This window comes from Hemiscyllium ocellatum (genome assembly GCF_020745735.1).
Source record: "Hemiscyllium ocellatum isolate sHemOce1 chromosome X unlocalized genomic scaffold, sHemOce1.pat.X.cur. SUPER_X_unloc_5, whole genome shotgun sequence".
In the NCBI taxonomy this organism is placed as follows: Eukaryota; Metazoa; Chordata; class Chondrichthyes; order Orectolobiformes; family Hemiscylliidae; genus Hemiscyllium; species Hemiscyllium ocellatum.
The window spans coordinates 100,799-117,374 of NW_026867595.1; the positions used below are offsets into that span (position 1 = coordinate 100,799).

The 16,576-nt window shown below is 58.0% G+C and overlaps 1 protein-coding gene across 1 annotated transcript; it reads right to left on the bottom strand.

The window, feature by feature from the left end:
• Nucleotides 1-42: 42 nt before the first annotated feature.
• On the bottom strand, nucleotides 43-16,362 carry LOC132808975 (protein canopy homolog 2-like). The gene is made up of 6 exons (XM_060822368.1): nucleotides 16,276-16,362; nucleotides 14,056-14,189; nucleotides 10,408-10,523; nucleotides 8,735-8,932; nucleotides 6,291-6,387; nucleotides 43-3,776 (listed from the first exon to the last, which is right to left on the bottom strand). Exons 2-6 carry the CDS (start codon nucleotides 14,150-14,152, stop codon nucleotides 3,733-3,735), a joined length of 552 nt encoding a protein of 183 aa, XP_060678351.1. The 5' UTR covers nucleotides 14,153-14,189; nucleotides 16,276-16,362; the 3' UTR covers nucleotides 43-3,732.
• Nucleotides 16,363-16,576: the final 214 nt, after the last annotated feature.

Below are 16,576 nucleotides of genomic sequence, written 5' to 3' on the forward strand. Positions count from 1 at the left end.
AATCTTCCATTTGTTCAAGTTCGTTTTCCTCTTGACAAAAAGTTGACAAAGGTTTTTTATTTTTCGGCAGACGGAGCAGCTAGGAGGGAGGGGGGTGAGGGTGGGGTCCAGGGGAGATTCAGGAGATAGATCCCGTGGATGAAGGGTGGGGTCATGGGAGGAGCGGTTCTGGACTCTGGGGGCTGTGGGGATGAGAAGGAGATCTGACTGACACGTACAGAATACCGAGGGGCCAGGATGGAGGGGGCGTGGGGAAGGTGTTTCCAGGGACCGGGATCCGAGAGCGCAGCCTCAGAACGACCCTTCAGGATGGAGAGCAAGGGGGAGTTTCTTCAGCCGGAGGGTGGAGAGGGCTGTGGGACTCCCTGCTATCGAGGGGCTGTGGGGAGGGCGCGTCATCGAGGGTCTGTGAGAGGGAGATCGATAGGCTCCTGATTAGTCAGGGTTTCAGAGGGAGAATGGGGGTTGAGAAAGACTGCCTCTCATCATCGTGTACAGATCTCGGCATAGAGAGAGAGAGAGTGGATAGCCAGGGTGGGAATGGCTGTCACGAGGGGGTGTTATCAAAGGTGATTGGAGGGGGGTTTCGGGGAGATGTCTGAGGGAGGTGTCAGTGGGTGGGTGGGTGGAATGCACTGCCAGTGGGGTGGGGACTAGAGTCTGAGACATTAGGGACACTTAAGCGACTCTTGGACAGGCCCATGGGTGATAGTGGGATGGAGGTTAGTCTGAGCTCAGAGTAGGATGGAAGGTCAGCGCAACATCGAGGGCCGAAGGGCCTGTTCTGTTGTATTGTTCTAATATCGAGTGGTGCAGCAGACCCGACAGGGACCAAATGGCCTGATTTCTGTTCCTGGATCCTATAACATTATTGGGGGGTGGAGATAGGAAAAGGGGTGGGGGGGATAAGCTGCTGATGAAAATGAGCCGAGACCAACCCATACCATGTCAGCACCTGGGGGTGGTGAGAGGGGGGGTAAAAAGACATCTCTAAGGAGATATTCCGGGAGGGGTGGTCCCTAAAACGAAGGAATCGCAAAGGTCACGGGATCAGCGAGCGGTAAACGAGACACCGCTCTTTCAGGTTGCGCAGAGTGTCTCACTGCGGGGCTCCAGTGAGACAGAGTTGTTGGCCAGGGATGGGTCAGCTCTTGCCCTGTCTACGTTACCTCTCTGCCCACCCCAGTGGAGAAGAGAAACCTGTTGGGTTTCTCCAGAAATCTTGTTTTTAACAGAGTTTCGGTATCCCCGGTTCCTTGTGCTTTGCAATGAGGGGGGTATTTTTTGGCGTATTTGACAGTAGCCCTAAAGCAGACTCTCTCTATTTCCCCTTTATCCCCCCTCTACCCTTCGCCACCACTTCCTCTGGCAGCCTGTTCACACGCTCGCACCACCCCTTTCCTTCATCGCTCAGACCTTTCGAGTGGAGGGAGTCGGGGACTTCGCGTTGGGCTCGTAGAGGATGTGGGTGAGGCCTCGTCTGGATGACTGCGTCCAGTTCTGGTCACCCCCTGACCAGGGGGGATATTATCAACCCAGAGAGGGGTTCAGAAGAGGTTTACCGAGATGTTGCCGAGAATGAGGGGGGGGGAGGGGGAGATTTGAGTTACAGGAAAAGGCTGGAGAGGCTAGGACGTAGGAGCAGACGAGGTTGGGGGGTGATCTTGTCGAGGTTTATAAAATCATGAGGAACATGGATAAGGTGAACGGTAGGTGTGTTTTCCCTGGGGTTCGAGACGAGGGGACTTGGGCCTTGAGGAGAGAGGTTCATATTAAAAGTGAGGGGCTCTTTTTTTTTAAAAATAATTCTTTCCATGTGGAATGAGCTTCCTGAGATAGTGGAGGGGTGTGGGGACAGTTACCACGTTTAACAGACATTTGGATAAGGACATTATCCTGGCTATTGAGGGAGTGCAGCGTAGGTTCACGAGGTCAATTCCTGGAATGGCGGGATTACCTTACACTGAAAGACTGGAGCGACTGGGCTTGTATACCCTTGAGTTTAGAAGACTGAGGGGGGATCTGATGGAGACATATAAGATTATTAAAGGATTGGACACTCTGGAGGCAGGAAACATGTTTCCGCTGATGGGTGAGTGCCGAACCAGAGGACACAGTTTAAAAATACGGGGTAGGTCATTTAGGACAGAGATGAGGAGAAACTTCTTCACCCAGAGAGTGGTGGGTGTGTGGAATGCTCTGCCCCAGAAGGCAGTGGAGGCCCAGTCTCTGGATTCATTTAAGAAAGAGTTGGATAGAGCTCTCAAGGGTTATGGAGATAAGGCAGGAACAGGATACTGATTTAGGAATGATCAGCCATGATCATATTGAATGGTGGTGCAGGCTCGAAGGGCAGAATGGCCTACTCCTGCACCGATTGTCTATTGACATGGATAGGGAAAGGTTTGGAAGGACGTGGGTCAGGAGTGGGACGACTTAATTTTGGGTTTGGGATCGGATCATACTGGATGGGCCGAAGGGTCTGTTTCCATGCAGTAGGATTCTGGTCAATTTTATATGTCTTTTCCCCTCTCACCCTAAACCTATGCCCCTCTAGTTCTGGACTCCCCAACCTCTGGGAAAAGACTTTGTCTATTTACCCTATCCATGCCCCTCATGATTTTATAAACCTCTATACGGTCACCCCTCAGCCTCTGACGCTCCAGGGAAAACAGCCCCAGCCTGTTCAGCCTCTCCCTGTGGCTCCAACATCCTTGTAAATCTTTTCTGAACCCTTTCAAGTTTCATAACATCTTTCCGATAGGAAGGAGACCAGAATTGCACGCAATATTCCAACAGTGGCCTAACCAATGTCCTGTACAGCAGCAACATGACCTCCCGACTCCTCTAGTTAAAAGTGAGGTCTGCAGATGCTGGAGATCTGAGCTGAAAATGTGTTGCTGGTTAAAGCACAGCAGGTCAGGCAGCATCCAAGGAACAGGAAATTCGACGTTTCGGGCCAGAGCCCTTCATCAGGAACTCCCAACTCCTCTACTCAATACTCTGACCAATAAAGGAAAGCATACCAAACGCTGCCTTCACTATCCTATCTACCTGCGACTCCACTTTCAAGGAGCTATGAACCTGCACTCCAAGGTCTCTGTGTTCAGCAACACGTCCCCCCTGCCAGGATCCAGGGAGGGTGAGGATGGCAGATGCTGCAGGATCACGATTAACAAGTGTGTGGAGCTGGGCAAAACGTAGCAGGTCCAGGGAGCATTGGAGGGACGGGAGCTGGCGATGGGCGATGGGTGGTGGGGACCCTTCCGTTAACTCCTGCCCCTAGGTTTCCTCACTCCAGTAGCCGAGAGGTGGGTCACCAGGCACAGGGGTGGGTGGGGGGGTGGGTGGTGGCATCTTTAATCTCACACAGACTCACAGTACTTGATTCCCATTTATTCGTGGACGCGAGGGACAGATCAGCAAAGCCAACAGAGCGAAGGAGCTGAGAAATGTCAGCGTTAGGACGGGAGCTTCCTGAGTGGGAGGAGGGGAGGGGGTCCGTCTTGTTAGAATGGGGTGGGGGAGGTGCTTCCTTGTTTTAAAGAGAGTTTTCGATCGAGGGGGTTGGTCCCGAGAGTCAAGAGTGTGTCCTTTATTCCCACTTCCCCTCCCCGTGTAAGGGGTTGGACCTTACCCCGGGACAACACAACTTAGCGATTTCCAAACCCCCCCCCCCCAATTCACTCTCCTCTGGTGGGGGGGGGAAACAGCGAGAGGGAGTCCGGGTCTTCAGAGTTCATCGTGGTGGGTGTGGAGTGGGTGGTCACACAGATCTGCGGGAGGAGGAGGAGACAACAGAAAGGAGGGCTAGGATCTCACCGCGAGCCCCTCACCCTCACACCCTCCCTCTCCCCCCCACCCCCACCCCCACCCAAGACCAACACCACCACACACACCCACCCCACTCGCCCTCACACCCTCCTGGCTCCCCCCACCCCCACCCAAAACCAACACCACCACACACACACCCACCCCCCTCGCCCTCACACCCTCCCCTCTCCCCCCACCCAAAACCAACACCACCATACACACCCCACTCGCCCTCACACCCTCCCCTCACCCCCCACCCAAAACCGACACCACCACACACACCCACTCCCCTCGCCCTCACACCCTCCCCTCTCCCCCCACCCAAACCAACACCACCACACACACCCACCCCCACTCGCCCTCACACCCTCCCCTCTCCCCCCACCCAAAACCAACACCACCACACACACCCACCCCACTCGCCCTCACACCCTCCCCTCTCCCCCCACCCAAAACCGACACCACCACACACACCCACTCCCCTCGCCCTCACACCCTCCTGGCTCCCCCCACCCCCACCCAAAACCAACACCACCACACACACCCACCCCCCCTCGCCCTCACACCCTCCCCTCTCCCACCCACTCCCACCCAAAACCAACACCACCACACACACCCACCCCCACTCGCCCTCACACCTCCCCTCTCCCCCCACCCAAAACCAACACCACCATACACACCCCACTCGCCCTCACACCCTCCCCTCTCCCCCCCCACTCCCACCCAAAACCAACACCACCACACACACCCACTCCCTCGCCCTCACACCCTCCTGGCTCCCCCCACCCCCACCCAAAACCAACACCACCACACACACACCCACTCGCCCTCACACCCTCCCCTCTCCCCCCCCCCAAAACCAACACCACCACACACACCCCACTCGCCCTCACACCCTCCCCTCTCCCCCCACCCAAAACCGACACCACCACACACACACACACCCCCCTCGCCCTCACACCCTCCCCTCACCCCCCACCCAAAACGGACACCACCACACACACACCCACCCCCCTCGCCCTCACACCCTCCCCTCACCCCCCCACCCAAAACCGACACCACCACACACACCCCCCCCCTCGCCCTCACACCCTCCCCTCACCCCCCACCCAAAACCGACACCACCACACACACCCACCCCACTCGCCCTCACACCCTCCCCTCTCCCCCCACCCAAAACCGACACCACCACACACACCCACCCCCCTCGCCCTCACACCCTCCCCTCTCCCCCCACCCAAAACCGACACCACCACACACACCCATCCCCCCTCACCCTCCCCCTCCCTCCCCCCACCCAAAACCGACACCACCACACACACCCACCCCCCCTCGCCCTCACACCCTCCCCTCTCCCCCCACCCAAAACCGACACCACCACACACACCCACCCCCCCTCGCCCTCACACCCTCCCCTCTCCCCCCACCCAAAACCGACACCACCACACACACCCACCCCCCCTCGCCCTCACACCCCCCCCCTCTCCCCCCACCCAAAACCCACACCACCACACACACCCACCCCCCCTCGCCCTCACACCCTCCCCTCCCCCCCACCCAAAACCGACACCACCACACACCCACCCACTCCCCCGCCCCTCGGCGCACCCGGTACTGGTCGCGGGTCCCTTCCGTCGTTGTCGGGAGACGGTCTCAGTTTGGAATCGCATCCCCCCTCCCACCCACCCATCTGAGTTTGGGATGTCGGAATTAGGGGGCCATTCAGCCTTCTCCAGGCTACTCCCTCCCACTCCCCTGACCAAGCCATCCGATAAGCAGAGGGTTCATTCTCTGTCTCTCTTTCTCTCCCCTCTCTGTCACACACGCACACGTTCTCTCGCTCCATGTCTCTTCCCCCCCCCCCCCCCCCCCCATCTCTGTCTGTATCTCTCTCTCTCTTTCTGTGTTTGCATGTCTGTGTGTGTGTGTGTCTCTCTCTGTCTGTGACTCTGTCTCTCTGTGTCTATGTGTGTGTCTCTCTCTCTCTGTGTTTCTCTCTGTGTCTGCATGTCTCGGTGTGTGTCTCTCTCTCTGTCTGTGTGTCTCTGTCTCCCTCTGTGTGTCTCTCTCGCGCTCTCTCTCTCTCTCTCTCTCCATCTCATACCAACTGTCTGTCTCTCACTCTCTGTCTTTCCCACATTCTCTCTATATCTCTCTCTCTCTCTCTCTCGCTCACACTGTCTCTCATTCCTCTCCTCCCCCAACCCACCCAGCGCTGACACTACAATGTCTCCACCCCTCCCCCTACCCCATGAACAACACCAGCATAAGGCCATTCTGCACTGAGTCTGCACCAACCTAGCCCTGGGGGGTAAGAGATTCAATGGAGGGCAGACAGTCCTCACTCTGTGAGACGGCGGACCCCAGCCCGAACCCCCTCAGCCTGAGAGAGTGCTCACCCCTTTCTCCCCCCCACCCATTGGGCAGGGGTGGTTCCCTCCAGCCAGGGTGGGGGGGTGAGGGAGGTCCTTGCCTACCTGTTCGCTTGCTGCATAGTCGGTCCTTCACGTTGCTGGACTCATGGGAGAAAAATTCCAGGAATTCCTCCTCGTACTCCTCGGCCAGTTTCTCACACTGCGGGTGAGAGCAGGGCGTTACACTCACTCACACTCACACTCACACACACTCACTCACACACAGCGTCTCTGCTGTTCCCTAACTGAGCGCAGGCCGGGACACCTCCATCCCGTGGGATCTTGCTGCTCCTCACCTCTGCTCGCTGGGAGCTGCCGCCAACCCACCCTCGGGCAGCGTTCAAATTGACCCCCCCCTCCCCCACCTTCACTGAACTTCAGGATTACTAACTATGCCTGAGGGTGTACCCGCATCAGAACCCACTCCTGGAGCGGGTGCTGAGGGAGTGGGTGTATGTGGGAGGGTCAGCGCTGAGGGAGCGGGCGTTGTGGGAGGGTCAGTGCTGAGGGAGCGGGCGCTGTGGGAGGGTCAGTGCTGAGGGAGGGTCAGTGCTGAGGGAGTGGGTGCTGTGGGAGTGGGCGCTGTGGGAGGGTCAGTGCTGAGGGAGCGGGCACTGTGGGAGCGGGCGCTGTGGGAGGGTCAGTGCTGAGGGAGGGTCAGTGCTGAGGGAGCGGGCGCTGTGGGAGGGTCAGTGCTGAGGGAGCGGGCGCTGTGGGAGGGTCAGTGCTGAGGGAGCGGGTGCTGTGGGAGGGTCAGTGCCGAGGGAGCGGGTGCTGTGGGAGGGTCAGTGCTGAGGGAGCGAGTGCTGAGGGAGCGGGTGCTGTGGGAGGGTCAGCGCTGAGGGAGCGGGCGCTGTGGGAGCGGGTGCTGTGGGAGGGTCAGCGCCGAGGGAGCAGGTGCTGTGTGAGGGTCAGTGCCGAGGGAGCGGGTGCTGTGTGAGGGTCAGTGCCGAGGGAGCGGGCGCTGAGGGAGCGGGCGCTGAGGGAGGGTCAGTGCCGAGGGAGCGGGCGCTGAGGGAGGGTCAGTGCTGTGGGAGGGTCAGTGCCTGAGGGAGTGGGCGCTGAGGGAGGGTCAGTGCCTGAGGGAGGGGGCGCTGAGGGAGGGTCAGTGCCTGAGGGAGCGGGCGCTGTGGGAGGGTCAGTGCTGAGGGAGCGGGCGCTGTGGGAGGGTCAGTGCTGAGGGAGCGGGCGCTGTGGGAGGGTCAGTGCTGAGGGAGCGGGCGCTGTGGGAGGGTCAGTGCTGAGGGAGCGGGCGCTGAGGGAGGGTCAGTGCCGAGGGAGCGGGCGCTGCGGGAGGGTCAGTGCCGAGGGAGTGGGTGCTGTGGGAGGGTCAGTGCTGTGGGAGAGTCAGTGCTATGGGAGAGTCAGTGCCGAGGGAGCGGGCGCTGAGGGAGGGTCAGTGCCGAGGGAGCGGGCGCTGTGGGAGGGTCAGTGCTGAGGGAGCGGGTGCTGTGGGAGGGTCAGTGCTGAGGGAGCGGGCGCTGCGGGAGGGTCAGGGCCGAGGGTGTGGGCGCTGCGGGAGGGTCAGTGCTGCGGGAGGGTCAGTGCCTGAGGGAGCGGGTGCTGTGGGAGGGTCAGTGCTGAGGGAGCGGGCGCTGCGGGAGGGTCAGGGCCGAGGGTGTGGGCGCTGCGGGAGGGTCAGTGCTGTGGGAGGGTCAGTGCCTGAGGGAGCGGGCGCTGCGGGAGGGTCAGTGCCGAGGGAGCGGGCGCTGTGGGAGGGTCAGTGCCTGAGGGAGTGGGTGCTGTGGGAGGGTGAGTGCCGAGGGAGCGGGTGCTGAGGGAGGGTCAGTGCCTGAGGGAGTGGGTGCTGTGGGAGGGTGAGTGCCGAGGGGGCAGGCGCTGTGGGAGGGTGAGTGCTGAGGGAGCGGGCGCTATGGGAGGGTGAGTGCCGAGGGAGCGGGCGCTGTGGGAGGGTCAGTGCCGTGGGAGGGTCAGTGACAGGGTGGAATACACCATCTGATGAAAGTTCCCTCGACAATGTTATGAACCCCCCTCAAGTACTTCAAGATGGCCGCCCAGCCTGTAAGTTTGTCTTATTTTAGTGGTAGGTGTGATGCGGATAGTCCAGGGGCGATGCAGCTGGTCAAATCACTCAGCTTTATACCAAACAGAACTCATTTCCATAGTACGGTTGAAACGAAGTTAAGAATAATTTCACAGTTGGGGAAACGCGAGTGACCCGTTAGGGCAACTTAACGAAGGAGCTGTTCCAATTCCTGTGACCTCCCGTTGAAAAACACCCCGTGGCAAAGAGGTAAACTCAAACACAACTTCCTGCGGGCAGGAGAGAGAAAGGTCAGGCAGGAATCATCTGCTGAAGCATGGAACGTTTTGTCTGTAGCAGCATCTGAGCCACAGCGACCCCAAACTAGACAAAACCAGAACTGACCAATTCTTTCCACTTTTTAAACCAGACAAATCAGCACCTCTGGCCTTTACAACCCCATCTTGGGATGGACAGCCCGAAGAGAATGTGACCTTGTTAAAAGTGCGATCAAGATGCTTACTGCTTGTTTTAACCTGGAGGTAATGTCCTCAGTGAACTGAGTGTGAGGGGGGTCAGTCCTAACTCCATCTCGGGTTAACACTCGCACGTAACTGTGTCGGTGTGTGTCTGGGTCAGTGTATTCACCGTATTCCTTCATGTGTCCACACACCCCTTCCAGCAGCTCAATTAGGAACAGCTCCGACCGGGCGTAGGGAATCTGGAGGGCGGAGAAATTGGGGGTGAGACACGATCCCTGTCATCACCTGTCCCCATCAAGCAGCCCCTGCTCACACCTCCCCCCACCCACTCAACCACACCCCACCCAACCTCATCCCAAAAACCTTCAGCCCATTTCCCTCTTCCTAGCCCCATCTCCACCTCACTGACGCCCCTAATCCCCCTCAGCCCCAAACCCTCTCAGCCCATCTCCTGCCCTCCTAGCCCCATCTCCATCTCACTGACACCCCTAATCTCCCTCAGCCTCAAACCTCTCCACTTTAACCCAAACCCTTCAGCCCATCTCCCCCTTCTAGCCCATGTCCTCCTCACTGACGCCCCCTTCTCCCTCAGCCCCAAACCCTTCAGTCCATCCCCACCCTGCCACAATCTTCCTCCGCCACCAATCTCCTCATGATCACTGCTCTCTGCCATTCATCTATCCTGCCATCCATCCATCCTAGCCCCTCGAAAGTAGAGCCGCAGGTAGATAGGATAGTGAGGAAGGTGTTTGGTATGCTTTCCTTTATTGGTCAGAATATTGAGTACAGGAGTTGGGAGGGTCATGTTGCAGCTGTACAGGACATTGGTTAGGGGCCACTGTTGGAATATTGTGTACAATTCTGGTCTCCTTCCTATCGGAAAGATGTTGTGAAACTTGAAAGGGTTCAGAAAAGATTTACGAGGATGATGGAGGGTTTAAACTACAGGGAGAGGCTGAACAGGCTGGGGCTGTTTTCCCTGGAGCGTCGGAGGCTGAGGGGTGACCTTGTAGAGGTTTACAAAATCATGAGTGCTTCCAAATAAACCTATTGGACAACAACCTGGTGTTGTGTGATTTTTAACTTTGTTCCATAATGAGGGTTATGGATAGGGTAAATAGACAAAGGTCAATTTATTTGGGTTGGGGGGAGTCCAGAACTAGAGGGCATAGGTTTAGGGTGAGAGGGGAAAGATATAAAAGAGACCTAAGAGGCAACTTTTTCACACAGAGGGTGGTACGTGTATGGAATGAGCTGCCAGAGGATGTGGTGGAGGCTGGTACAATGACAACATTTAAGAGGCATTTGGATGGGTAAATGAATAGGAAGGGTTTGGAGGGATATGGGCCGGGTGTTGGAAGGTGGGACGAGATTGGGTTGGGATATCTGGGTCAGCATGGACGAGTTGGACCGAAGGGTCTGTTTCGGTGCTGGGTGACACTATCATCACCTCCTTCCCCCATCCGCTGAATCACCCCCAACCCCTCCAAAACTTTAACCCACCACACACACACACCCCGCCCAAGACTGTGTAGGGTGGGGTGGTCAGTCAGGAGGAGGGGAGGGGATTTTCATGGGAATGGGTGGTTGGGTGGTGCGGGGGGGGCGGCAGGACTTAGGGGAGGAGGTGTAGGGGATAGATGGGAGGTCAGGAAGCGAGCTGATTGGTCAGGGTCGGGGCTACAGAGTGGTGGGGGCCCACGCCAACACGTACCGTAGTGGCCACGGGATTCCCATCCTCGTCCAGGAAGTAGGATCCGGTCTCGATCACCTTCGTGGGATCCACCCGAGAGATCTCCCAGTCTAATTCGTCAACCAGGGCTCGGCAGGCTGGGGAGAGAGAGAGGGGGGGGTCAGTCAGTGAAGGAGGGGTCTGTCACTGGGGGAACAGGGGGTCAGTCGCTGAGTGTGGGGGGGGTGAGGAATGTATTGTCACTGGGTGGGGGGGTGACAAGGTGGGGTCAGTCTCTGGGGGAAGGGGTCCTTGGGGAGGCTTCATTGAGATGATGGTGGACGATGGAGCGAGGGGTGGGGTGGTTGCGTTGAGGGTTGGAGGATGTCATTAGAGGGCTTTGGAGGTACTTAGGTTGGATGGTGGGATGGAGTGGGGAGGGTAGTGGGGTCAGGAGGGAGGTCAAGGGGGCTGAGGAAGGGTGGGAGATGCTAGGAAGTGTGGATAGTGAAGGGGTTGGGGAGAGTGGAGGGAGAGGATAGGAAGGAGAGCTTTGTGGGAGGGAATAACCATCTCATTAAACAATAGACAATGGGGCAGAGGCCATTTGGTCCCTCCAGCCCTGCTGCCCCATCCAATAGGAGTGACTCCAGTCCGAACTGATCCAGTCTCTCTCCGTCCGTCACTCCTGGCCATCCCCAGGGGTTAGTCTGGGAAACCCTTTGCTGCTCTCCATTCCTCTCTCCATCGCAGAAACATCCTTCCTCAGATACAGAGACCCAAAACCCCATATATCCACACGCTCACTCTCATACACTCACACACACAGTCTCTCTCTCATACACAGAGACACACACACACCCTGTTACACTCTCACTCACGCACAGTCACTCTCATACTCACACACACACACACACACACCCTGTTATACTCTCATTCACGCACAGTCAGTCTCATACACACACACACTCACACACCCTCTTACACTCTCACTCACACACACTCTCTCTCACAGACAGACATATACATACTGTCTCTGTCACACTCTCATACACACTCACTCACACACCCTCTTATATTCTCACTCGCACACACTCAGTCACTCGCACACTCACTCTCTCTCACACTCTCCCTCTCCCTCTCGCTGATGTGTTTTCACACCTTCCCTGTAACGCTGGGCCCACAAACCATAGCCAACACTCCAGCTCAGGTCTAACATCACGTTTAGCGTCACGCCCTCGTTCTCATACCCCATGCACCTGTTCTTAAGCTAAGGTACAGAAATGACGTGCAAATTTCCACTCAAGTGCACATATTCCTGAAAATGTCACAAATTCCCATTCAGGAACCAGTGCAAACAATAAACCAATATCCCAATCAAGCAAAAGTAATCTATCCAAGGGTGTATCTCCACAAATTACCTCCGCAGTCCCTCAGAAATCTGCCAGGTTCTCCTCTCTCTCATTATGACAGCACTGTGCCTGCTGGTCCCAAGTCTCTCTGTGTTAGTAACTCCAGTTGGAGGAGGCTCAGTTTGAGAACTTTCTGCCTGTCCTTCCACCTCACTCTATCTCAGTCAGCTTCCAGTGCTCTGCCTGACACGCTTACCCCTCTGCATTTCACACAGTCATACAGACCCTTCAATCTGTGCTGACCCTAATTCCCAACGAAACTAGTCCCACACCAGCCCCTGTTCCTGGCCCATCTATGTCCTTATCCAAATGCCTCTTAAACGTTGTAACTGTCCCCACGTCCCCCACTTCCACACACAAACCGCCCTCTGGATAAAACAATTGCTCCCAATGTCCTTTTTAAATCCTTCTCCTCTCACAGGCTTTTGTGGGAGTGAGGAGGGGAGTTACTCGCTGCAGGATTCCCAGCCTCTGACCTGCTCCTGGAGCCACAGGATTGATATGGGGCTGGGTCCCAGTTCAGTTTCTGCTCAGTGGGAACCGCCAGGATGTTGATAGTGGGGGGGAAGGGGGATTCAGTGACAGTAACGCCATGGAACATCAAGGGGGCGATGGTTAGATTCTCTCTCTCTCTCTCTCGTTGGAGACGGTAACCCCCAGGATGTTGATAGCTGGGGGAAGGGGGATTCAATGACAGGAACACCATTGAACGTCAAGGGGGTGATGGTTAGATTCACTCTCTCGTTGGAGACAGTAACCCCCAGGATGTTGATAGTGGGGGGGAGGGGGATTCAGTGATGGTAACACCATTGAACATCAAGGGGGTGATGGTTAGATTCACTCTCTCGTTGGAGACAGTAACCCCCAGGATGTTGATAGTGGGGGGGGGAAGGGGATTCAGTGACGGTAACACCATTGAACGTCAAGGGGGCGATGGTTAGATTCTCTCTCTCTCTCTCTCTCTCGTTGGAGACGGTAACCCCCAGGATGTTGATAGTGGGGGGGAAGGGGATTCAGTGACGGTAACGCCATTGAACGTCAAGCGACTGATGGTTAGATTCTCTCTCTCTTGTTGGAGACGGTAACCCCCAGGATGTTGATAGTGGGGGGGAAGGGGATTCAGTGACGGTAACGCCATTGAACGTCAAGGGGGGCGATGGTTAGATTCACTCTCTCGTAGAGACGGTAACCCCCAGGATGTTGACAGTGGGGGATTCAGTGATGTCAAGGGCCAGTGGTTAGATTGTCTCTTATTGATGATGGTCAGAGCCTGGTATTTATGTGGTGAGAATGTTAGTTGCCACTTATCAGCTCAATCCTGGATATTGTTGCATTTGGACGCGAATCGCTTCGGTATCTGAAGAGTCGCGAATAGTGCTGAACGTCACGCAATCATTGGTGGACATCCCCCACTTCTGACCATGTGATGGAGGGGAGGGTCATTGATGAAGTAGCTGGGCCTGGAACATTACCCTGAGGAGCTTCTGCAGAGATGTCCTGGAGCTGAGATGACTGACCAACAATGACAACCATCTTCCAATGTGGCAGCTATGACCAACCACCAACCACCGGGACCCCCAGACTGGGCAGGTTCCTGCTGAGCGGGGGGGGCAGCTCGATGGCACTGCGGATCACCCTCTTTTCTGAGGGATGTGTCCCACATCGACCACCCTCACGGACACCACACTGCACCTACTCCCAGGTGGAAAACCTGTCACAAATCCCCTTTGCCTTTCACCTTGAACTGATGCCTCCACCTCCCCCGCTAGACTGACCCCTAGATTAAGGGGAACAGCACGTTCCGATCTCCCATCCCGTCCGTGCCCCTCCTAACCGCTATCGGGAGACTCTTTACCTGCTCCACACAACCAGCCCCCTGCCCATGCAGCCTCTCCCCATCCCAGGCAGCGTCCCGGTGACTCCCCTCTGCGCCCTGTCCCAGTGCAATCCCATCCTTCCCGTAGCACGGAGACCGGAACCGCGCCCAGTGCCTCCTGCTGGGAGTTGAGCGTGTTCCTGTACAGCACTGACACCGTCTCCTCCCCCCTCACCGTCAACTCTGCGACGGGCCCATTCAAGGGTCCTCTCTTCCTTCTCGATGATCCAGCCACCTTCAGCTACCCCTACATCCCCCTGCGAGATTCCCAGAGGAAGGTTCCAGGGTAGGAGGAGGTGGGGGCGCGGTTAGCGGAGAGTGTACCTAGATCCACGGGCCCATTGTAAACCCAGCCCACCCCCACCCAGAGGGCCGGACACATCCAAGTGCCCATGACCTCACCTCCACAGAACAGGTCAGCAGACCGTCTGGCCCCACAGCTGTCCAGGCACAGACTGACCATCAGAATCACCGGCACCGCCGTCCGAACGAATCTCATTGTCGAGTTACGGCGAATCAGTCACCTCCGGGAGACCCTGAATAAAAGTCAACACGTTCACTGCTGAGGGAGGGTCAGTGCTGTGGGAGGGTCAGTGCTGTGGGAGGGTCAGTGCTGAGGGAGGGTCAGTGCTGTGGGAGGGTCAGTGCTGAGGGAGTGGGTGCTGAGGGAGCGGGTGCTGAGGGAGGGTCAGTGCTGAGGGAGTGGGTGCTGTGGGAGGGTCAGTGCTGAGGGAGCGGGTGCTGTGGGAGGGTCAGTGCTGAGGGAGCGGGTGCTGTGGGAGGGTCAGTGCTGAGGGAGGGGGTGCTGTGGGAGGGTCAGTGCTGAGGGAGCGAGTGCTGTGGGAGGGTCAGTGCTGAGAGAGCGGGTGCTGAGGGAGGGTCAGTGCTGAGGGAGCGGGTGCTGTGGGAGGGTCAGTGCTGAGGGAGTGGGTGCTGTGGGAGGGTCAGTGCTGAGGGAGCGGGTGCTGTGGGAGGGTCAGTGCTGAGGGAGGGTCAGTGATGAGGGAGTGGGCGCTGAGGGAGGGTCAGTGCTGAGGGAGCGGGCGCTGTGGGAGGGTCAGCGCTGAGGGAGCGGGTGCTGTGGGAGGGTCAGCGCAGAGGGAGCGGGTGCTGTGGGAGGGTCAGTGCTGAGGGAGTGGGCGCTGTGGGAGGGTCAGTGCTGAGGGAGTCGGTGCTGTGGGAGGGTCAGCGCTGAGGGAGCGGGTGCTGAGGGAGGGTCAGCGCTGAGGGAGTGGGTGCTGAGGGAGGGTCAGCACTGAGGGAGTGCGTGCTGTGGGAAGGTCAGTGCTGAGGGAGCGGGCGCTGTGGGAGGGTCAGTGCTGAGGGAGTGGGTGCTGTGGGAGGGTCAGTGCTGAGGGAGCGGGTGCTGTGGGAGGGTCAGTGCTGAGGGAGGGTCAGTGATGAGGGAGTGGGCGCTGAGGGAGGGTCAGTGCTGAGGGAGCGGGCGCTGTGGGAGGGTCAGCGCTGAGGGAGCGGGTGCTGTGGGAGGGTCAGCGCAGAGGGAGCGGGTGCTGTGGGAGGGTCAGCGCTGAGGGAGCGGGTGCTGTGGGAGGGTCAGTGCTGAGGGAGTGGGTGCTGTGGGAGGGTCAGTGCTGAGGGAGTCGGTGCTGTGGGAGGGTCAGCGCTGAGGGAGCGGGTGCTGAGGGAGGGTCAGCGCTGAGGGAGTGGGTGCTGAGGGAGGGTCAGCACTGAGGGAGTGCGTGCTGTGGGAAGGTCAGTGCTGAGGGAGCGGGCGCTGTGGGAGGGTCAGTGCTGAGGGAGTGGACGCGGTGGGAGGGTCAATGCTGAGGGAGCAGGTGCTGTGGGAGGGTCAGTGCTGAGGGAGTGGGTGCTGTGGGAGGGTCACTGCTGAGGGAGTGGGTGCTGAGGGAGGGTCAGTGCTGAGGGAGGGCCAGTGCTGTGGGAGGGTCAGTGCTGAGGGAGTGGACGCTGTGGGAGGGTCAATGCTGAGGGAGCAGGTGCTGTGGGAGGGTCACTGCTGAGGGAGTGGGTGCTGAGGGAGGGTCAGTGCTGAGGCACAGGGTGCTGAGGGAGGGTCAGTGCTGAGGGAGAGGGCGCTGTGGGAGGGTCAGTGCTGAGGGAGGGGTGCTGTGGGAGGGTCAGTGCTGAGGGAGCGGGTGCTGTGGGAGGGTCAGTGCTGAGGGAGTGGGTGCTCCCCACCAGCAGCACAGAAAACGCTGGTCATCACCCTATTGCTGTTTGTGGATCGTGCTGTGTGCAGAATACGCTGCCCTATTGTTTTCCCCCATCCACGAGGAACTCCCTCCAAAGTTCAGGGTAAACGTGAAGCAGTAATCCTTTGCCCTTCTGAGCGGGGTCTCTGGGATCCCAGGTAGAGAACAAATTCACCGCAGCCACAATAATCTGACCAGAGAGACGGTCCCACTGCATCTGCAGTGTGCAGTCACGGCCTGTACGCCCCCAGCATGTATTTCCTCACTCCCCACTCCCAACTCTCAGAGTTAGAGGGGAGGGGGAAGGAGAATATGTTTGCTTTAAGCTCAACCTTCACCTTCTGCTGCGTTCATTTGACAAACCAGTGGGTAACTGTCAGGCCACGTAGCTGTTGAAAGTGAACAGGGTGCTCCCTCTCTCTCCCCCCAACTTCCCAAACCATCTCACCTTAAACAAACAAGAGGCTCCTTCCAGCTGCGGAGGAGTTTAATGGGCCCAGTGTGTGTCCCCAGACTCAAGGGAACGTTCTGGCTGGTTCCTGGGGCAGACACACACACACGGGGGATGTTTGTGAAAGTTGGCGGATGTGTGGAGGGGTTGGGGAAGGGGGAATGGGAGTCTCTAACTCTCTCTCCCCCCTCTCTCCCTCCCTCTCTCTGTACTTGGATGTATCTCAGAGCGGTGGGGGTGGGGTGGTGTGGTGGGGTGGGGATGGTGGGGGTTGGACTATGGGGGTGGTGTGGTGGGG

Bases quoted from the DNA above. Each gene is read 5' to 3' on its own strand.
- LOC132808975 (XM_060822368.1), bottom strand. From the start codon at position 14,152: ATGAGATTCGTTCGGACGGCGGTGCCGGTGATTCTGATGGTCAGTCTG. The intron at 6,388-8,734 runs GTAAGCATCTTG...TCTCACCCGCAG, and splicing joins CCTCCAGGTTAAAACAAGCA to TGTGAGAAACTGGCCGAGGA. The intron at 3,777-6,290 runs GTAGGCAAGGAC...CTCCTCCCGCAG, and splicing joins ACTATGCAGCAAGCGAACAG to ATCTGTGTGACCACCCACTC.